The 23,634-nt window shown below is 41.8% G+C and overlaps 1 protein-coding gene across 7 annotated transcripts in view; it reads left to right on the top strand.

Annotated features, from left to right (window-relative positions):
* The window catches only part of tenm2a (teneurin transmembrane protein 2a), a 429,404-nt gene that overhangs the window by 378,425 nt on the left and 27,345 nt on the right, over positions 1-23,634 (top strand). For 6 of the 7 annotated variants that reach the window (XM_067457752.1, XM_067457750.1, XM_067457753.1 and 3 more), the window contains 7 exons: positions 9,208-9,413; positions 9,671-9,866; positions 11,393-11,494; positions 19,006-19,200; positions 21,447-21,647; positions 21,766-21,951; positions 23,432-23,455. In XM_067457752.1, coding sequence (XP_067313853.1) covers positions 9,208-9,413; positions 9,671-9,866; positions 11,393-11,494; positions 19,006-19,200; positions 21,447-21,647; positions 21,766-21,951; positions 23,432-23,455 — 1,110 coding nt within the window. The remainder of the gene's footprint in view (positions 1-9,207; positions 9,414-9,670; positions 9,867-11,392; positions 11,495-19,005; positions 19,201-21,446; positions 21,648-21,765; positions 21,952-23,431; positions 23,456-23,634) is intronic. The other variant, XM_067457751.1, reaches the window with a different exon arrangement.

Genomic DNA, 23,634 nt, shown 5'->3' with positions numbered 1-23,634 from the left:
GGGCCTTGTCAAAAGTGCTTTCATACTGTGCTTAACCCTGTGTTATCATTCTAAACGCTGGGTAAATTTACCACTTTTATATACGGGTAATGAAATTCATATCTGGGGTTATGCATAGCTTTTGCGGTGTTAATTCCACCAAACTTGTACAGTGTGAAACAATGTTGTGTTAGAATGTTTCGCTACATGCATGCTTTGGACAGGGAAATGCATGTGTTGTGACTGCTGTCAAATGGCGATTGAAAACCCATCAATTGGAGTGAAGACATTTTATTCGTAGCATTTATAGTCTGAAAAGTTCATTGAAAAACTTATATGAGCGATATATGAGGATGGCCAATGCCAGAGCATTTATGTAAACAGTTTGTGTCAACCGTTCATTCAGTCAATTACTCTGACACAGCAAATATCCAAATAAGAACGGTAACACAGGCTTAACCCTATGGTGCATCGTCATTTATAAATAATGCAGAGAAAATCACATTTAAAACAATAATAATTTTTAACCTAAAATGCATTTTAGTATTATCATAAGATCACCTTCAGCCAGTAAAGTTAAAATCAATGTGCCATGTGCTTAACATGTTTGGGAACATTAGCAAATGAAAGGTCACATGCTAAGGCTCCATTGCAAGTTCATTTTACAGTCAGAGTTTGAAATTAACTTTTTCACTCACCGGCCAATTTGGCTACTAAATATTTAAGTTACTGGCCCTTCAAAAAAAAAAAAAAAAAAAAAGTCAACCTTTACTGTAAGGTTTTATTGGTTAGCATTAGTTAACTACATTAGTTAACATATGAACTGCAATTCTACTAACGTTAGTGTTTGTTGTTGTTGTTGTTAATGTTCATTTCAACATTTAGTTAATACACTGTAAAGTTACATGATTTTCATGAAAAGTTAATGAACTAACCATTTATTACTGCATTTGTTAATCTTTGTTAACGCTAGTAAAAAAATAAAAATCAAAATCAAAAACACATTCATTTCCTATTTTAACAACATTCTGTCATCCAGTCATCTCCTCCCTTCTTCTTTCATCCTCATCCTTTTTACCAAAAATGTATTTTAGCTAAACAGTACAAAACAAACCTGTGGTCTCAGGTTAAAGCCAGGGTCTGCTTCATTTTTTTCACTCGGGTTAGTTACCCCAGGCAAGTATCGCCATATTATTATGTTTTTATAATCTTTACTATTGCTTCAGTGCAAATGAATGTCGCTAGTACTAGAATGTTGGCTAGTGATGTGTATTAAGTTATTAAATAATAAGTATATGTATGTGTGTGTGTATATATATATATATATATATATATATATATATATATATATATATATATATATATATATGCACTCACCTAAAGAAATATAAGGAACACCTGTTCAATTTCTCATTAATGCAATTATCTAAACAACCAATCATATGGCAGTTGCTTCAATGCATTTAGGAGTGTGGTCCTGGTCAAGACAATCTCCTGAACTCCGAACTGAATGTCAAAATGGGAAAGAAAGGTGATTTAAGCAATTTTGAGCGTGGCATGGTTGTTGGTGCCAGACAGGCCGGTCTGAGTATTTCACAATCTGCTCAGTTACTGGGATTTTCACACACAACCATTTCTAGGGTTTAAAAAGAATGGTGTGAAAAGGGAAAAACATCCAGTATGCGGCAGTCCTGTGGGCGAAAATGCCTTGTTGATGCTAGAGGTCAGACAAGGATGGGCCAACTATTCAAGCTGATAGAAGAGCAACTTTAACTGAAATAACTACTCGTTAGAACCGAGGTATGCAGCAAAGCATTTGTGAAGCCACAACATGCACAACCTTGAGGTGGATGGGCTACAACAGCAGAAGACCCCACTGGGTACCACTCATCTTCAGAAAAAGGAAAAAGTGGCTACAATTTGCACACCAAAGCTCACCAAAATTGGACAGTTGAAGACTGAAAAAATGTTGCCTGGTTTGATGAGTCTCGAATTCTGTTGAGACATTCAGATGGTAGAGTCAGAATTTGGCGTAAACAGAATGAGAACATGGATCCATCATGCCTTGTTACCACTGTGCAGGCTGGTGGTGGTGGTGGTGGTGTAATGGTGTGGGGGATGTTTTATTGGCATACTTTAGGCCCCTTAGTGCCAATTGGGCATTATTTAATTGTTATGGCATACCTGAGCATTGTTTCTGACCATGTCCATCCCTTTATGACCACCATGTTCCAGCAGGATAATGCACAATGTCACAAAGCTCAAATAATTTCAAATTGGTTTCTTAAACATGACAATGAGTTCACTGTTTTCTAAAATGGCCCCCACAGTCACCAGATCTCAACCCAATAGAGCATCTTTAGGATGTGGTGGAATGGGAGCGTCTGGAAAGATGCCACTGCCTATTGGCCTTACTACACTGACAAGCAGGGATGCTCAAGAAATCATGATTAAACAGGTCAAAGTTGAGTTATGTGTGCAAAGTGTGGACTATGCTAAAAAAGAAGAGTCTTGTTTGCTTTATTCATTGAGTTGAAATTCCAAGAAAGAAACAATGTTAAAGAATTTAGAAACACTAAGACCTGTTTCACTATTTTACATGCAGCAAAGCCTTTCCATCACATTTTGAAAAACAGAAAACCACATTATTTATTATATTCTGCTTAAAATTTGCTGCAAACCTTTCCCCAGATGTAGTAGAAGATCATCATACAGGTATTACACGCATAAAAGAGTATATATTAATTATACTGCAAAAAATTTAATATGTAGGGTAGTATGGTAGGATATTATGCATTTCTGAACAGCGCAGCAGGCATATTCCCACATAATTAGCACCTCCTCATAACCTACTGATAACTCTGATTTTTCCAGCAATCAAACTTTCAATTAAATTTGATTAACATTACAAGCAGAAACTCTTGTACACTCACATACTTACAGAACAACCCATTGGTTTTCACCCATCTCTTTTCCACAGCTCTCTCTTGCTGCCTCTGTCTTGATCTCACACGCTCACAGATTCACAGGAAGTGTCCTAGAAAACACCACATCACCTCTGTATGAAGGATAACACAGCCTTTTTTTCTGTCTTTACAGCAGGCAGTGGCTAGTCATCGCTGAAATTTTATATATATACCGATCAGGCATAACATTATGACAGGTTAAGTAAATAGTGAATAACAGATTATTTCTTCATCAAGGCACCTGTTAGTGGGTGGGATATATTAGGCTGCAAGTGAACATTTTGTCCTAGCTCGGTCTGCAGTGCTCAGTATCTATTAAAAAAGTGGTCCAAGGAAGGAACAGTGGTGAGCCAGCGACAGGGTTCTGCTGCCAACATCTTGGTGTCAGATACCACCGCACACCTTTAGGGGTCTTAGTGGAGTCCATGCATCGATGGATCTAAATTAACTATCGATTGGAAACCAATGGCTATCAATTGACTCTGGACTTAATAAAGCACAGAAGACCAACACCAGCCGATGATATAATAATGACACTTCGACATGGCCCCCCAAACCAACACAGACTGTGGAAACTCCACACTGGACTTCAAGTCCTCTCCATTCTTCCAAATGAGATGCAAAATTTGCTGGACCACTGAGCAACAGACACCTTTTGTTTTTCTTTCTTACCTGGGGTAAGATGCTTCTGACCAAATTTGAAGCCCATGTCCAGGGTCCGTCTGTGTGTGGGCTTGTGGCTCTTGATGCAGTAACTCCAGCCTCAGTCCACTCCTTTTGAAGCTCCCCCACACATTTGAATGACCGTTTCCTGATGATCCTCTCCAGGCTGCAATCATCCCTGCTGCTTGTACCTTTTTCTTCCACATTTTTCCCTTCCACTTAACTTTCTATTAATGTGCTTTGATACAGCACTTTTAGAACATCCAACTTCTTTTGCAATTCCCTTTTGCAATTCCCTTCCCTCCTTGTGGAGGGTGTCAATGATGGTTTTCTGCACAACTGTCAGGTTAGCAGTCTTCCCCATGATTGTGAATTCTACTTAACCAGACTGAGAGACCATTTAAAGGCTCAGGAACCTTTTGCAGGTGTTTTGGATTAATTAGCGTATCAGAGTATGACACTTTGAGCCTGCAATACTAAACCTTTTCACAATATTCAAATTTTGAATTCAGGGTTTATATAAGCTGTAAAGCATTGTTAACTTCACAATAATAATTGTAAATCCGCTCTGATAGACTGTATTGACCTCTCTCGAGCTGTCTCAATGTTTTTTGGTGCTGTAATGTGGTGTGACCTATTTTTTAACAGTCTATGGGCGTGACATTCACAGATCACCTGTAGCCCTCAGTTCAAACAAACTGCGGCGCACGCATGAACCAATCACCTTCAATCAAATAATCACCAATCACAGAAAGAAATCATGAATGAACTCAGGGCTGTCTGTAAGGCCTCAACATTAATCTTTGTCTGGGACAAATGAGGGTTTTATTTTTCCCACCGGACAAATAAAATAACTAGAAATGCGAGAATGATTCAGATTTTTTATTATTATTATAATTTTTATTATTACATTCAGTTTAAAAAACGATTGATATGCTATAATGGAGTGTAGGCCTATCTCTGGTAACAAAGTTACGTTGAGGCTCGCACTGCCTTTCTCTTTAGCAATATAAACTCACAGAAGAAACATACTGGGGTAAAACTGAGTTGTTGTTTTGAATTATTATTTAATTATATTTTATGATATTGTTAATAACACAAGTCGAGTTAGGGAGCTGTTTTGCAAACACTCAAACTACTTTTTTTGTTCTATTTCACCAATGATTTAATCGACGAAAATAGTTTCAAAGGAAAGCCACATTCAGTGTGGTGTTCTGTACTTAATGATTCAGCGTTTTGAATGAAACCCAGTGACTCGCTCATTAAGACGGTCACTTGCTGCCACCTATTGGCGGTTTAGTTTTATGTTTAAAAGTATCATTGCATTTTTTTTATTTGTATATTCAAACATTTAGAACATCAATCTCATAACATTATTTATTGCAGTTGTATTTTTGCAGTTTAAGTTATTTACTTTTATTGATAACAGTGCTATAGTGTTTTATTATAACTGAATTTATTAATCAAATTTAACATAAAGAATTTAACATGAAAGTTGATGCATACATTTAATAAAATAAAAAAAGATCTTTATAAAATTAAATAACACCCTGTAAATATCACAAATATGCAGATTTAAGTAGGTCTATGTAAAAGCTGATAGAACACTGTTGAGAATATTACTTCAAAATCAATATATTCTCCCCCCCATACATTTGCTATATCCTCCCTACTTTACAGGCCTGAAGTTAATCAATATCAAATCAAACTGTGCAATTTGTGACAATGCCCAGCGCTTGTAGCAAATGTTATTTACTTGTCAGAGTGCACCAAAATGCTTCGTTTACATGTTAAAAACACAAATGTTCTTTTGGGAGGCAATGAGATCCCGAGATCCCGCTAAAAGTATTTAATTCGGAAACGTCGCCTTTTTCATCACTTGTCAGTTTGCAGGTATGAATATATTAGTTTCACCTTTTAAGTAGAATTTCTGAAATAAATAAACTTTTGCACAATATTCTAATTTATGGAGATGCACCTGTAGGCTCTATTACAAAACCTAGTGTGCAGTGAAAGTGAAGTTAATATTAATTAGGCTGCTTTCTAATTCACATTTTAATCAGGACAGCATCACTTTCAATGAAAAAAGTTAGTCCCAGTATTAATTTAAAGGAGCTCAGCAAAAGCTCTAAAAAATTGCAAACAAGGTAAAACATATTATTTTATGCAATATTTGCATGTTTGGTGCCGTTTGCTCATGATAGTACATCTGAATTAGCATTGAAACTTCTTTACTACATAGTGTTGTCTTAGAAGGCAGCTACCTATGTAAGAAGCTCTCCGGCATGATTCAATACATATTTACACTGTTTAATTTTTCCTTTCCTCTCTCCTCTGCGCTATGTAAACACACCTAACTCTGTGATTACGTATAGATTATGTTGCATGATAGTTTGCTGTGTTTTTGTTTGAGTGTGTTGGTAACAGAGTGAGTTTGTGAGCTTTGAAACAGCTCTTCACCTCAAGTGCTTCAATCTCACCCCACTCCACATGTCGGTGTCAGTTCCATACAGATATGACTTCTCTCTCACTCGCTTCCTGTCCCTTTTTTCTTCTCACATACAAACATAATATACTCCACATAACAGTGAGACTTTCATTAATCATACATACACAGACAATGCTACAATGAGGCTATCAGGCAGATGTTGCTGGTGGTTGCTCTGTATACCAGTAGGCAGTAGCGCAACATATAATACGTTTTGTTATTTTGCCGTGTCTGATAGTTGTTGGCGTTTTTTTCTTTTCTTTCCTGCGTCTTTTGTATAGCTGTTATCCTATCTTATTGTCTGGCATATTGTGTTGAGATGCTCGTATCTGGGTTTCTGCTGGATGATTTGATGCTCTGGTCTGATCTGTGAAATGATTTGTGTGTGCTCCTGTCTGCTGGCTACATTAGCTTATGATTGGCCTCTCTGCACTCGGCTGGATTCTGTTACGGTACTTGATGCTGTGCTTAGACACTCAGATTTAGATGCCCTCTATCTCTACGTTAGCACTGAATCAAAACCTACAAGGCAGTGCCTCCACAGGCAACCTTTTTTTTTTTTACGCTTTTGTGTCTTCCAATTCTCATTACATTCTGTTTACATTACATTTATTTTCAAAAACACAGTAATTATAGATTTTTAGATGATTATTATAGATTTTTTTGTGTTTTTCTGTTATTTTCTCTTTTCTTTTGTTTTCTCACCACCACCCAAACAAAAGAAATTATAAAATATGTACTCTAACATTCATAAGTTTGGGGTCAGTAAGATTTAAGTTTCTTTTAGTCTCTTATACTCACCAAGGCTGCATTTATCTGATCAAAACAATAGTAAAAGTAATTTTGAGAAATAGCATTACAGTTAAAAATAACTCTTTTGTATTTTAATATATTTTACAGTGTCATTTATTTTTCTGTGATGGTTTCGTTAATGGATGTTAATGATGAATTGTATAAGTTAAAAAGAATAGCATTTCTCTGAAATACGAAATCTTCTGTAGCATTGTAAATGTCCTTACTGCGACTTTTGACAAATGCAATGTGCCCTTGCTGAATAAAAGTATTATTTTCATCAAAAATAGCATGTTGTTTTATGCAGTTCCAAGTAGGAAACTTAACTGTGATCCCTACTAAAAAATAAAAATGTATTTTTTTTTATTTTTTTTTTGCCTATTCTAAGGAATCAGTCTCAGAATTTGCCCAGAGGCAAAGTGAAAGAAAATTTTATTATAAATATATGTAATCAAATACTGGAGAATATAGCTAAATGAATAAACAATCAATATATGTATATTTTAATTCATTAGCGATAACGCTGCCAGCATTCCAAAATGAGTCACTTATGCTGTTCAGTTCCAGTGAGGATGTTACCTGTAGTCAGTGAGATGGCTCACTGTGTTTTGGAACAGTTCTATTGTGTTTTGCTGTGAAATAAAGCTGGACTATTGCTTCAGCCACAGTCGCAGACTGATCGCTCTTTCCCCAAGGAAATTCTTACCCGGCCTCCCTCACTCCCTATTTTTCCTTTCTTTAGTTCCATTTCTCCTCTGTCTGTGTTCTTTCTGTATTAATGAGGGGGGCTATTTCATCTCCTGTTGTGGCTGCTCCGTCCTGATTGTGTTTTCATTGTTCTTTATTTCCTCACCATTTTTCACAGGTTTTCTCTGTCAGGGCTGCGGTCTCCAGTGTAGATCTGACCTGATTACAGGGGAGCTGTGTGTGTGTGTGTGTGTGTGTGTGTGTGTTTGTGTGTGTGTGTGTGTGTGTGTGTGTGTGTGTGTGTGTGTGTGTGTGTGTGTGTGTGTGTGTGTGTGTGTGTGTGTGTGTGTGTGTGTGTGTGTGTGTGTGTGTGTGTGTGTGTGTGTGTGTGTGTGTGTGTGTGTGTGTGTGTGTGTGTGTGTGTGTGTGTGTGATGTGAACATCACAACCATAGGGACAGAGGGAATCTGTTGCATGCAACCTCCATTTACACTCGGCCATTGCCGCTAGCTACGAGCAAGAGATAGAGAGAATAAAAGAGAGAGAGACAGAGAGGGATAGAGCAACCATGGATTTTCCATTAAATGAAAAGTGGATAACAGCTTGTGTGATTATGTTGGTAAACAGGATGGTGGTGTTGACATGCGGTATGAGCCAAAGCCTGAGGGTGGAGAATACACGAACTCTCACTATAGAAGAGATCTCTCCATCAGCCTGAAAGTCCACAAATACCAGAGACAGAGAGAAGGGGAGAGAAAATGAAGTAGGGGATAAGTGAACAATCACCATTCCATTTTCACTTTTAGGAAAGGGTTCCTTGCGGCACCCTAAGAAAACAAAAAACCTAACCCAAGAACCCTCTAGTTGTGATTTCTGAAGGATCATGCGACAGAGGATCACGCGATACTTCATAGTATTACTGTTTTACTGTACATTTGGTCAAAAAGACTCTGTTTAAAACATTTAAAAAATCTAACCGACCACAACATTTAGATTTTTGTATTGTGACACCTTTTCATAATCCAGTAAATTCTGGGGGGGAAATAAAAATAATTCCCATCCTGCATTTCTTTCATTGAATGTAACATTTCACTATCATATTATGAAAGTCAAATTCTTTATGAACACTTTCGACGTTGAGTGTAGGTCTTTTTGAAAACCAAATGTCAGTCGGAATCGTAGAACCCTCACACACTTTAAAAAACGCAGATATCATGTGACAGTTCCAATAAAGCTCAGCTTCTTACAAGGGACCATTAATTTTCATCTTTCTAAGTTATTTCTCAGTTTTTCTGCATGCTGCGTTAAAAAAAAGCACACTCAAATATTCAACAAATAATCCCCTTTTCCCTCGTTCTCTGGCTCTCTTCTGTTGACCGTGATACTCTCTCTGCTTTATTTGTGCTGGGTGGATACGGTGCCGTTATGGCAAAAAAGACTTCAGGAAGCAGCATTTGTGTTTTTTTCAGATTCCATCAGATAAGTGTATCCCAGAGAGAAAGTGCATTTGTGCGGTTTCCCTTTGTTTTCTGTTTTCAAAGCAACTGCCTCTGAATCCATAAACAAGGGGCAGATGCAACACAGCTGAGGTGAGAGATTGATTTTTGTTTTATTCCTTCCTTTCTGTCTCAGGGCCCTGGGCTGCACGCAACAGCAGCATAGATACAGGCAGCCTGGAGGTGGGCAGGCGCGTAACCCAGGAGGTGCCGCCCGGGGTGTTCTGGAGATCCCTGATGCACCTCAGCCAGCCTCAGTTCCTCAAGTTTAACATATCCTTGGGCAAGGATGCACTGTTTGGAGTTTACATTCGCAAAGGGCTGCCGCCGTCCCATGCACAGGTGTTTATACCCTTTCTATTTACAAAGAGACCACTCTGTGAAGTCCTTTCAGGAAAAAAAAAACCCTCTTTCATCACAACAGTGGATCAATCAGTCATTGCAAATACATTTTAGAAGTCAGCAGGTGTTAGATAAAATCATTCCTAGAGCTCAACTTCAAAGTATTTCACTGTTTGATATGTATGAATGCTGTCAAACCACTTGAGATTGCAGAAAATAAAAAGGTCCCCTCTCGTTTTGTGCCTTCCTCTCTCCAGTATGACTATATGGAGCGTTTGGATGGGAAGGAGAAATGGAGCGTAGTTGAATCGCCCCGCGAGAGACGCAGTATTCAGACGGTGGTTTTGAACGAGGCCGTGTTTGTGCAGTATCTGGACCCTGGCACATGGCACCTGGCTTTCTACAACGACGGCAAGGAGAAGGAATCTGTCTCCTTTAGCACAGCTGTTCTGGGTCAGTTGCTCACACTCTGGTTAAACCCTCCATTGTACTTTTGCTTCATCAAACACTCACTATATCACTTAACTGTGACACATTAAGACGGAACAAGAAGATACAATATATTTAGATCCTTAGCCATGAGTGATAATCAAGCATGTAATCAAATATTCAATACAAAAAGTGTTTTATAACAGGTATACATGTTCATAAAGATATGTAAGAATTTTTTCAGTATTTTTTTTTTCCAGCAAGGGCACATTCAATTGATCAAAAGTAATAGAACATACATTTATAATCTTTTAACCCTTAAATGTATGGCTGTTTCACCAATCATTCTTACATATTTGGGTCTTTAGCAACCCCAATCTAATACAGATAGATCTCTAGCTGTCGCGATGATATAAAACTCCAAAAAAACTCAAAATTTAATCTATTCTGTTACCTTTTGGAGCTTACTCTGCAGTAAATCCCACAGCCATTTTAAGTTCTGCAGATCATACTTATTGTTTCGTTTTCTGTCTGCTCTAAGTATGGGTGAAGCCTCACTTCATCCTTGTGTATCAGACATTGCCACCTTGTGGAATAAATGAGAATTTCACATATTCCCTCATTGAAGTTTAAATTATTGTTGTGCAAAAGTAAGTACACTTAAACACCTCGAGCTGTTAGCAACCCAATTTTTACAAACAATTGTAGAAAAGCAGTTAATTGTTTGTTTGTTTTCTTGTTAAATTGTTTAGATTTAATTGATAGAGGAATACTAAGGTTGATGTCTAACTTTTAAAACAAATTAATGAGGAGGAGGGTAGTGAATGATGTCCCGGATCGCTAAATACCTGAGGTATGCTTTTACGGGTTCAATTAATTTTTATTCATCAAAAAATTCTGAGTAAATAAAAAGTATCACAATTGTTTTCTACATTATTTCTTGATCACCAAATCAGCATATTAGAATGATTTCTAGAAGATATCAGAGATGTTCAGAATAATTAATTAATAAAAAATAATGCACAGACATTTGTTTAACTTGGTTTTCATAAATGAGGTCTAAAACCAGTTCATTTTAAAATATGAATATAAAATGATACATGAATGTGTCCTTGCCGTCTAGTAAAAGGGAAATAATTAAATAATGTCAATCTATTAATGTTAAACAATTTAATATATATCATCATCCACTTGAAATGAGATAAGCACCTTGTGACTCTGTTCTATGAATATTCACATGCATGAATTCTGAGAATAAGTGGTGTCTCACCAATTAACCTTCCGCTAATCTACTGTGATATGGCCTACTTTCATTGCCGTGATATTACTCATGGCTAATGAAATGGTGTGTGACGCTGTTTGAATGGGTTGTATCAATAATGACCAGAGACGGCCACTCAGAACTGGAGCGAAAGACGGACAAAAAATGTGTGTGTGAGAGATGAACGATACAGTGGAGGAAAAGACAAGATGATAGTTGGATGTGGTGGTTACAGCTGTCATTACCATCAAAGTGGCCTTTTTTTAGAAAGGTTTCATTCTTTTCACAGACTCTGTGCAAGAGTGTCCCCGCAACTGTCATGGTAACGGAGAGTGTGTGTCAGGAGTATGTCACTGCTTCCCAGGGTTCCATGGCATGGACTGCTCGAAAGGTAAGAAACACTCCAATTACACCCCGAACTCTGTCGTACAGCGAGAGAGAGAGCATGAGAAAAGAAAAAAACTGACAAAGAGAAAGAGAGAAGTGAACTATTACTCACCTGTCACTCATAGCAAAGTGATTTCAATAGCAAAGTGGTTTCAAAGTTCACACCTTCTCATCGTTTACATCATCTTTAACACTCTTGTCGTTTCAAACCAGTAGGATTTTCATCTTTGAAAACAAAGATGACTTAACTTTTATTGAGTCGCATTGACCATTTTTGTTATACTTTTTTCCTTTTTGTATTTGACAGCCCCAGACCTTGAAAAGAGTGACTGGGAAATTCTTCAAAAACTCACCAGTATTTGAGAGAATAAAGTCATACAGATTTACAACAACATAGATGAAGAATCACTTTCATTTTGGGGAGAACTGTGCTTTGAAACTGTGGATTAGTGGTTTTGCAATTACACTTTGAGACATGTAGTAATAATAATAATAATACTAATAAAACATGCAGATTAAGGTCCAAACAGACAAGAGAAGAGCACGTGTGATGGGGAACAGCACTGAGTGTCACAATGTAGAAAGGACCCAAAAGCGAATGCTGGTAAATTAGTAATTTATTGAGCGGGAACAGGGAAAATAAGGCTGACTGCCAGTTACCAGCCGTATAGGCGGACGCAGGTCAGGAGAGATAAGCAAAAGAGTACATATAAGGAGCTGGCGGGTAGCCTGGTAACGGGTACTGCTGGCCAGGGAGCGCACGCAGGACGCGTCGAAACGCACACCTCACTCGGCTGATACGGCGGTGCTGAAGAGCAGACTGGGAAGCCGCAGAACCCAGGGGAAAATCCTCTTGAACCACACACACACGGCGAAACAGGACTAGGCGAGCATAAGAGGACAAGACGTTAGTTGCCGACATGAAAGAACAAACAATAACCCGACAAAGAGGGGAGAAGAGCATGAGAGTTAAATAGCAAGGTGATCAGGACAAAGGGGGGACAGGTGTGAGATGCACAGAGCGCGGCCGCTAATTAATATAGCGAGCAGCTGAGAGAAGGCATACAGAGAAGAGTAAAGCCAGAGAAGTCAAACCAAACTCCTGACAGTACCCCCTCCCCGACGGGCGCCACCTGGCGCCCCCGAGGAAGACTGCCGGGAGCGGAGGAAGTCCTCGATAAGCGAGCGGTCCAGCACATCCCTTCCTGGTACCCAGCTTCTCTCCTCCGGACCGAATCCCTCCCAATCGACAAGATACTGATGACCCCGCCCTCGGGGTCGGACATCCAGCAGCTTCTTAACCTTAAAGACGGGAGAGTTAGCACGAATGGCAAGGGGGGGGAGGGAGGCAACCGAGTGCGAACCGCGGGCTTAATGCATGAGACATGGAAAACCGGGTGAACGCGCTTAAGGGAATGTGGCAACCTGAGCCGTACTGCCGCTGGACTGATAACCTTAGTAACGACATAGGGCCCAATGAAACGGGGAGCCAACTTACGAGCGGGCGTCTGAATGGGTAAATTACGTGTGGCGAGCCAAACTTTCTGACCACACACATACCTAGGTGCTTTAGACCGACGACGGTTAGCGGCCCGACGGGTGCGTTCCGCTGTCCGGCAAAGAACCGATCTCACTCTCCTCCAAGTACGACGACAGCGCTGAATGAACGCTTGAACCGAGGGAACGGCAGCCGCGCTCTCCTGAGAGGGAAACAGAGGTGGCTGGTAACCCAAGCAACATGAAAACGGAGACAGGCCAGTGGACGACGACGGCAACGAATTATGCGCGTATTCTGCCCAAGTCAATTGTTCGCACCAGGAGGAGGGGTTTCTAGCTGCCAAACAGCGAAGCATCCGCCCAAGGTCCTGATTAGCGCGCTCGGCCTGACCATTAGTCTGTGGGTGAAACCCTGACGACAGACTGGCGGTAGCCCCAATCTGCCGACAGAACTCCCTCCAAAAGTTAGAAACAAATTGGGGCCCCCTATCCGAAACCACATCCGTAGGAAGTCCATGAATCCTAAAGACGTGGTCCACGACCGTACGCGCAGTCTCCTTAGCCGACGGAAGCTTGGGAAGAGGGACAAAATGGACCGCCTTAGAAAATCGGTCCACAACAGTCAGAATCACCGTATTGCCACAGGAGGGGGGAAGCCCCGTGACGAAATCCAGGGCAATATGGGACCAAGGGCGGGAGGGAATAGAGAGGGGACGAAGAAGACCCTTGGGAGGCGAATTACCGGACTTTTGCTGCGCACAGACAGAACATGACGCGACAAATCGACGTATCTCACGTTCCATGGCAGGCCACCAGAATCGCTGGCGGACCACTGCCAGCGTGCGCCCCACCCCTGGATGCGCAACAAATCTAGAGGCGTGACTCCAGCGAAGAACAGCTGGACGAACCGACTGTACGACAAAAAGTTTACCCTCAGGGCACCCCCGAGGAACGACGGTGTGCGCCAGCGCTCCTCTCACCAACCGTTCCACTCCCCACGTGACGGAACCAACCACGCATCCCTCCGGTAGGATGGTCTCCGTGGTGGCACCATCATCAGAGGAAGAAAACTGGCGAGAAAGAGCGTCTGGTTTAACGTTTCTAGACCCAGGTCTGTAAGAGATCGTAAAACTAAAACGCCCGAAAAAAAGAGCCCAGCGAGCCTGTCTAGCATTAAGTCTCTTAGCGGAGCGGATATACTCTAAGTTACGATGGTCAGTCCAGACGATAAACGGAGTGGAGGCTCCCTCAAGCCAATGACGCCACTCCTCTAAGGCCAGCCGGATGGCAAGGAGCTCCCTATTACCCACGTCATAGTTGCGTTCAGCTGACGAGAGCCGGCGCGAAAAAAAAGCACACGGGTGAACCTTATGATCGAGAGGGGAGCGCTGCGAAAGCACAGCTCCCACTCCGACTTCAGACGCGTCAACCTCGATGATAAATTGGCTCTCCGGATCAGGCGAAATTAGAATAGGCGCAGATGTAAACAGACCTTTAAGACGTTCGAAAGCGCACTGAGCATTCTCAGACCAGACAAAGGGGGACTTCGCAGACGTAAGAGCAGTCAGGGGAGCGGCAACCTGACTGAAATTACGTATGAAGCGGCGATAAAAGTTCGCAAACCCCAGAAACCGCTGAAGAGCCGAGCGAGACTCGGGAACGGGCCAATCAGTGACTGCCTGAATCTTGGAGGGGTCCATGCTTATGCCCCTTGCCGACACGACCGAACCAAGGAAGGTAACCGACTGGACATGGAATGCGCATTTCTCCGCCTTTACATAGAGACGATTTTCCAATAAGCGCTGTAATACGCGACGAACGTGTTGGGTGTGTACCTGGAGATTCGGGGAGAAAATGAGGATGTCATCCAGGTACACAAAGACAAAGATGTTGAGCATGTCTCTTAACACATCGTTAACGAGCGCTTGAAAAACGGCTGGGGCGTTTACCAGCCCGAACGGTAGCACCCGGTATTCAAAGTGTCCTAACGGGGTATTAAACGCCGTCTTCCACTCGTCCCCCTCCTTAATGCGCACCAAGTGGTATGCGTTACGGAGATCTAACTTCGTGAAAATCCTTGCCCCCTGCAGGATCTCGAAGGCCGATGACATCAGTGGTAACGGATACCGGTTCTTAATGGTGATGTCATTCAGCCCACGATAATCAATGCAGGGGCGCAGGGAACCGTCCTTCTTTTTTACGAAGAAAAATCCCGCACCGGCGGGGGAGGAGGAAGGAACAATGGTACCCGCCATGAGAGATTCGTCGAGATATCTCTCAAGTGCCTTGCGTTCAGGAGCAGACAAGGAATATAAACGCCCACGGGGAGGAGAGGTGCCAGGAAGAAGGTCGATACTACAATCATAAGGACGGTGCGGAGGGAGAGAAGCGGCCCGGGAACGACTAAACACCGCTCGCAGATCGTGGTACTCCTCCGGGACTCCAGATAAATCAATGGACTCCTCCTGAAAAACAGACACAGGTGAGACAGAGGAAACAGCAGAGACAAGACAATTTGTATGACAAGGCAAGCTCCATGACATAATAGAACTATCTGACCAGTTTATCTGGGGATTGTGCTGTGTTAACCACGGATGTCCTAGGACAATGGGGGCCATAGGAGAATGAAACACTAGAAAGGAAATGGTCTCTTGGTGGTTGCCAGATGTGGTGAGACTCACCGGGGCGGTGGCTAAACGGATGTTAGACAGCGCCCGGCCGTCCAGGGCAAAAGCTGTGGGAGTCTCCTTTAATTCATGAAGGGGAAGGCCGTGTTTAACCGCCCACGTCTCATCAAGAAAATTTCCCTCCGCCCCCGAGTCAATGAGGGCAGAGCAGGTGACAGATGAGGTACCCCAGCGAAGAATGGTCGAAATCAAGGTGCGAGACTTGAAGGATGGGGATAGAGGAGTTGCGCTCGCCAATACTCCCCGATCTACTGGCGAGCTCTCTCTTTTGCCGGACATGTGGCAGCAAAATGCCCAGTGCCACCACAGTAAAGGCACAATCGCTCCCGGATGCGGCGTTGGCGTTCAGCGGAGGAGAGATGTATTCTGCCCAGCTGCATTGGCTCAGGGTCTGGGCGTGACTCCGGTGATGCCGAAGGCGTGGATGGGGATCCCCGGAAACCCATGACGTCAGCACGAGCGCGTCTGCGCAGATCAAAGCGCTTGTCTAACCGAATGGCCAATTCCACCAACTCATCTAGGTTCGAGGGAAACTCACGAGCAAAAATCTCGTCCTTCAGGTCATCATTCAGGCCCTCCAAAAAGCGTGCAGTGAGGGCAGCCTCATTCCATTCACAGGTGGCCGACAAGGTCTTAAAGTCAATCGCATAATCGGCCGCGGAACGTCCTCCTTGGCGGAGAGCAGCTAGCTGTCGAGAAGCCTCGCGACCAAAAACAGAACGATCAAACACCTTCAACATCTCTTCTTTAAATGAGGTGTACTGCTTGCAGCAGTTAGCTTCAGCCTCCCAGACTGCCGCTCCCCAATCCCGGGCTCGGCTCGTGAGAAGAGACACCACAAACGCAACCTTGGCGCGGTCCGAAGCATACGTGACCGGCTGAAGGGAAAACACTACCTCACACTGGGTAAGAAATGCCCGGCACTCTGTAGGCTCGCCGGAATAACAAGGGGGGTTGTTGACGCGAGGCTCGGCTGCTTGTCGCGTCCCAGGAGACGAGGACTGGTCTTGACGCAGGAGGTGTAGTTGGCCGGTCAAATCCGTTACCTGGGCAGCGAGTGCATCCACGGCGTGCTTAGCGGCTGCCAATTCCTCGGCGTGTCTACCCAGCATAGCTCCCTGCAGCTCGACCGCTGAGCGGATGGTCGTCGTCTCGTTCGCTGGGTCCATAGTGGTCGGGTTATTCTGTCACAATGTAGAAAGGACCCAAAAGCGAATGCTGGTAAATTAGTAATTTATTGAGCGGGAACAGGGAAAATAAGGCTGACTGCCAGTTACCAGCCGTATAGGCGGACGCAGGTCAGGAGAGATAAGCAAAAGAGTACATATAAGGAGCTGGCGGGTAGCCTGGTAACGGGTACTGCTGGCCAGGGAGCGCACGCAGGACGCGTCGAAACGCACACCTCACTCGGCTGATACGGCGGTGCTGAAGAGCAGACTGGGAAGCCGCAGAACCCAGGGGAAAATCCTCTTGAACCACACACACACGGCGAAACAGGACTAGGCGAGCATAAGAGGACAAGACGTTAGTTGCCGACATGAAAGAACAAACAATAACCCGACAAAGAGGGGAGAAGAGCATGAGAGTTAAATAGCAAGGTGATCAGGACAAAGGGGGGACAGGTGTGAGATGCACAGAGCGCGGCCGCTAATTAATATAGCGAGCAGCTGAGAGAAGGCATACAGAGAAGAGTAAAGCCAGAGAAGTCAAACCAAACTCCTGACACTGAGTTGTTGCCATATGGCAGGAGCAGTCTTATTCAAAGAGCTGAACACATCAAAGATGTGTGTCCCAATGGCTCTAGACACTCAACAGCTTTGGATACAGCTTACGAGTCCAGATACCTTCTAGATGAACCGGTGTATGTGCGTGTGTGTCCACACATTGAGTTCATTAGCACAATATACCTGAAAATGCGCTCACTGTTTTTGCATACTTTCCTATTAAGGAAATACTTTAGTTGTGTGACTCAGAAAATGAGATCTATGTGTTAGTGGAGGTCTCTTTCTCTTTTCTTCTATTTCTCTCTCTCTTTCCAAAGCAAAAGGATGATGAATGGCGTTTCATACAGCCCAATATCTTCCATTGCTCACCTGGGAAGCTCATGATTAATAGTTTTGTTACCACAATGTTAAATTACATTTTCTTTCATTACAGTTTTCTCCAACCTATCAGAGCTGTCCAATCCCAGCGCCAGTGCTAACCCTCTGTGTGTGTGTGTGTGTGTGTGTGTGTGTGTGTGTGTGTGTGTGTGTGTGTGTGTGTGTGTGTGTGTGTTGTGTGTGTGTGTGTGTGTGTGTGTGTGTGTGTGTGTGTGTGTGTGTGTGTGTGTGTGTGTGTGTGTGTGTGTGTGTGTGTGTGTGTGTGTGTGTGTGTGTGCGCACATTAATATATTTACAATGCATAGAGCCTCGAGCCTCTACCGTAGGAAGTCTTTTTAGACTGCTGGCTGCTTACTGGACATCTTTCATCTGGGCTTATAGAGGGTGTTAGTGGGTAATGTAGTCTAAACGCACAGAATATTTAGGTCCAGATTCAGACATTCTGTTCTTATCAGGTGTGAACATAAACCTGTTGATGTGCCTTGGATGTACTATGCACAATGGCGTTATTGTGGTTTTAGGACATGTATAATGCTATTACCATGTTTTTATGTTTATATGCACAATGGTATTATTAGGTTTTTAGAACATATACCATGGTATTACAATGTTTTTAGACATGCAGCTAATTATACTTGACATGTACTATGAGAGTTTCATGGTATTTTTGGAGTAAACCTTGAAGTACCATAATACTGTATATGAATATGTACTAACATCAGTTGTTGGCTTTTTTTTGATAAATTACTTTTTATCTTACTTGTTATTTTGGTAAAAATCTGAATAAAGAAATCTCATAATCATACTTTCAAAAGTCACAATAAGAATAAGAGAATACAACAAAAAAATCCACCAAACTGATTGTATTTGAAATTTGGTGCCTAAAGCTTGAAGTTTGATTCATTATTCATCATTTGTCCTCACTGTGAGACATTTCTGAGCCCATTGTTATCAGATGTGGATTATTTCCTACCATGTTCTCATTCCCTATATCACACCATTCAGACACATCTATGGCCACAACTGGCAGCCTTTTTCTCAGTCTCTATGTAAACTTGCACGGTTTCTTTGTGTTAAAAAAAAAAAAAACTCTCCCTATGCTGTCTCATTTGTCTCTCATGCTATTCTTTACATCTTTAGAGACAAACCATTGCAAAATAAATGAATACGAAAACATCAGACATCACTCACATCAAATAATTCCTTCTCTTTCTGTTTCTTTCTCTAAGCGGCATGCCCGGTCCTCTGTAGTGGAAATGGCCAGTATGACAAGGGATCATGTATCTGCTATAGCGGATGGAAGGGACCGGAATGTGATGTTCCCATCAGCCAGTGCATCGACCCCCAGTGTGGTGGTCATGGCGCGTGCACAGAGGGCACATGTGTTTGTACTTTGGGCTACAAAGGAGATAATTGCGCTGAGGGTAAGTGCTTACACACTTACTAGCTTTCCATAGATATTGTTTTTTGTCAATGGCTTAAAGGGATAGTTCACACAAAAATGGAAATACTGTCATCATTTACTCACCCCCAAGGTGTTCCAAAGCTGTATGAGCTTTTTTGAACACAAAATCAGATATTTTGAGATATTTTTGTGTTTAGGAGAATAAATAATCTTTCAGATTTACATGTTTGGAACAACTTGAAGTGAGTAAATGATGACAACATTTTTAGTGGAACTGAGGGTAATTATTCCCTCTGTGGCTGTAAGAGCTGTTTTCTATCTGTGTAGCTACTTAAGAAACTTACTTATTTAAGTAGTCATCTTTGGTTTTTTCCCTAGATTCTCTGGTAGGACCTAATGGGCTCCCACAAAAACACTTCTCAGATATGAGTAAAGGCTGGAAAATATATTGATCTAGGTGCTGAGAACAATAGCTTTGGTCTTGATTCATTTTTGGTATTCTGTAAAGTTCAGTGGCTCTTGGGTAAGACAGTGACTGGCAATAAAATAAGGGAGTCTAAAAATGGAAAGGGTAGAAAAAGATAAGGCAGAGGCAGAAAAAAGGAGGTATAAGGACCGGGATGAAAACACAAACATAGAAATAGGTTGATGGAAAGCAGAGTTACAGAATGTCTGCTCATTACAGAGAGAGACACCGATGGCAGATAAACAAAGGAACAAGTAGAACAACAAAAGCCGTGCATATTAATTCTTTCTGATTCTCATTCTCCAAATCTCTAATTAATTCTTTGAAGGTCTGGCATCAAGTCCCATATTAAAACATTTAGAGGGGGATTGAATAAATTTAAACTAATAGTTAACCTAAAAATTAAAATTCGGTCATTTTTTACTCACTCTCATGTCGTTCGAATCTTGTGTAACACAAAAATAAATATTTAAATTAAAAAACCTTAAATAATAATAATTCCTTTTGATGCATGTGTCATGTGACATTAACTGTTCCCAAGAAGAAATTATCTTTAAATAAAAAACTAATTGTACAAATCAGAGTTAGGTTTAAGGGATACGGAATATTATTATTAAGAAAAAAGAAACAATAGAATATCAATGGAAAGTTCACACCATGGCAGAAAAACAAAAGTGTGGGTGTAAAAAAAAGGTGTTTTTTTTTTTTTTTGTGGTGCATGAGGAGCTTGAGGTGTTGCAGATCACAAGGTCAGCACTTTTGCCCCTTTCATTTTTTTCCTGTCATTCTAAGATTTTTTAAAATCAGATATTCATCACAGTATAGTCACTCAAACAATTTACCTGAAGTGCCGGTGACATAGAAATCGATAGGCGTGATGTGCTGTTTCTGCAGCATAAACATTTGGCTTGAATGGCTTTATGTGCGCGTGGGGAAAGAGCGGCACTTCTGTCAGCCGAGGGGGGCTGAGATAGGGGTGTCACGCAGGGCACCACAGGGCCGGGTAATTTGTCAAATGGCTTTCTCGCACTTTTCATGGCCAGATCTCTTTCTCTCAGCAGTCGATTTCAATTTTTTTGAGGCACCCCGGATGAAACGTGAGAGACAGGGTCAAAGTCACACAGAAAAGAGGAAGGGAGTGGAAGGAAGACAGACAGATGTTGAGACAGTGAGATAGAGGGTTGGAGAGGTGAGTGTGAAAGGCTCTAGACAGGAAACTGCCATTTTCACACTTAGGGTGCGGTATATTGATTTTTCATGCTTAGTTGAAAGTTGTAGTATGTACTTGTGGATGCTTTCTTCAAAATCTTTCCAAACCTATTTAGATGTGATTGTTGTTTTTCTTTGAATTTGTATGTTCTCTGTATCTAAAGATATACAGTAAGACTCATGAATATAGTAATTTAGTTTAATACACAATTGAAAATGTAAATACATGGGAAATTTTAATTTAATTTAATTAAGTTGTAGTAAGTTCACAAAATGTTGTTTGATTTATAAAAGTGGCTTTTAGTTCACATCGACTAGTTATGAACAGTCTTTCCTTCTATGACTCATTCTCATTCTACAATTATATGATGTCTAGATTAAACATTATACCTCAGCTAATACCACATTTGACTCAAAATAGCAAATTCATGATCATGGTTGTGACACAAATTCAAGGCTTGGCCTTTAAAAAACAGGGACATGCCCTTCAGTATGTCCCGCCCCAATTTCCTAAGTTTATAAACCAATGTTATAGGATCTTTAATATTTATGACACATCCTCACTCATGACCCTCACATGTTGTACACAGTTGACTGCTTGGATCCAACCTGCTCAAATAATGGCATCTGTGTTAACGGGGAGTGCCACTGTAAACCAGGCTGGGGTGGACCCAGCTGTGAGCTACCAAGAGCACAATGCCCAGATCAGTGCCATGGTCATGGTGCTTTTATACCAGACACAGGCGTCTGCAGCTGTGACCCCAACTGGATGGGTCCTGATTGTTCAGTTGGTCAGTTTGATTGTATCTATTTAATACAAATGTTTTAGCATAACCTTTCATTTTCATTATCCCTGCTTTCTAATGTATGAACAAACATGGCACAACTGCTCTATTCTTCTTTCCTCAGAGGTTTGCTCGGTTGACTGTGGGACACACGGCGTGTGCATGGGTGGCTCGTGCCGCTGCGAGGAGGGCTGGACGGGTGCGGCTTGCGATCAGCGTGTGTGTAACCCACTCTGCGTGAAGCACGGCACCTGTAAGGATGGGAAGTGCGAGTGTGAGCAGGGCTGGAATGGAGAACACTGCACCATTGGTAGGCATACGCCCACCTCTGACCCAGGCACTGACCTTTTCCTGCTCCCTACACTTACCATTGCAACAGGCACCACAGCGCTGCACATTCTCTGTCTATACTGTTCTCGTGAACATTATATATGGATATAGAGTCCTTCCTCTTTTCTGTGCTTGACGCCTAACACAAGAGGCTCATGTTTTTTGGATCATCATTGTTGGTCCTGGGCCAACATTCTTATCAATCAGTTAGGTTTCAAGAAAAATGTTTAGAACTGCGGTTAGGGTCATGTCAAATGGCTCTCAGCAGGAGTTAAATACCATTGCTCTTTCATTTTTGGCATATATTATGGTTTGAGAAATGTCTTCTCCAGGACCAGCAAAGGATGTTAATCCAGGAACATGGCCTACATGCATGCAGCTCAGGGATTTAGGAGAATTTCAGGAAAATGTTATACTGGTGAGTCTAGTGATCATCCTTGACTGATCCATCAGGATGGGGTATACAGTACATCACTCTAAAACCTTTAATATTAAAGCCCTGTCCCAAATTCTGCTCAGAATGCTTGTGGTCCACATCAGAATCTACACTTTGGTGACATAAATCGAGACGGACTATAGTCCGTAGAGGGCTACAAAACGTAAGCACAAATTCGTAAGCACCCATCTAGATATTATTTTTTATTTTTTGTTAAATAGGACACCTAATGGCAGGTGTTGTCTAAAACTGTGTTGGAACCTGGCCCTCAAGGGGCTGGAGCAAACACCCCTGTCCTACCGTCTTGTAAAAACCACAGACACAAGTGACAGTCATTGCAAGACCACAAGTACAAATCAAAGCATTGCTAGAGTTTTAAGTGTTTAGTTTTAAGAGAGAATAGCAAACTAAAATCTTCCCTTTAAATATCTTTATATTACCATACGTTTATAGGGCATAAGACACACCAAGAAGAAATCAGGAACAACAGGGTCAATTGAGAAGAATTAGACTGTTCCTTTGTCTGGTGTTGGACTTAGAACAGATTTAGCCGTGTTTGATCATGCCTCGCACAGCAGAGGCAGATGAGTGGGCTGCTGGGTAATGAACAGTCCTTGTGGAATAGCAGCGGCTGATGGAAGGTAGAGGCGCCTTCACCTTGACAAGTCACACCTCTTTTTACCTTGACTTCTGTCTCTCTCAAAAATAGACTTAAAAGCCAAAGTTTTCCTTTCTATCATCATCTGTGGGCGTGTGTGTTCATGTTTGTCTGTTACTCCAAAGATGATATGACAAAGACTGAAAGTGCTCTGCCTTTAATCCTTCTCCCTGAGTACGCCGTGACAGGAAGTCTGTTTATCTATTTCTGTGGGCTGAAAAAGCCTTGTGCTTCCATCTTTAGTTTCCATTTTGATTCCTTATAATTCTTCAGTTTTTAACCGATTTCAAATGCAGAAAACATGTATTCATTTGTGTTCTTGTTATTATGCATTTTTGTTCTCTCTGAATGTCCTCTCTGATGCAGACTTTTGGGATGGGAGTATTGAAGGTATTGTACCTCGTCGTACTGTGACTAGTGCTAGCTGCACTTTAGTCTGGTTGTGAGCAACCTCTAGCTTGGCTGCATAGCGACTGTGTGCTTCTGTTCATAGAGTAGCCGTGGTGGAGTAGAATGTTGTGTCGAGTAGGTTCATAGTGCTAGTCTGTGTTCTTCAGCATATGTGTTTA

This window comes from Pseudorasbora parva, chromosome 11 (genome assembly GCF_024679245.1).
Source record: "Pseudorasbora parva isolate DD20220531a chromosome 11, ASM2467924v1, whole genome shotgun sequence".
Classification (NCBI taxonomy): Eukaryota; Metazoa; Chordata; class Actinopteri; order Cypriniformes; family Gobionidae; genus Pseudorasbora; species Pseudorasbora parva.
Note: the sequence above shows the minus strand (reverse complement) of the source record. Positions and strands in the feature narration are given on the sequence as shown.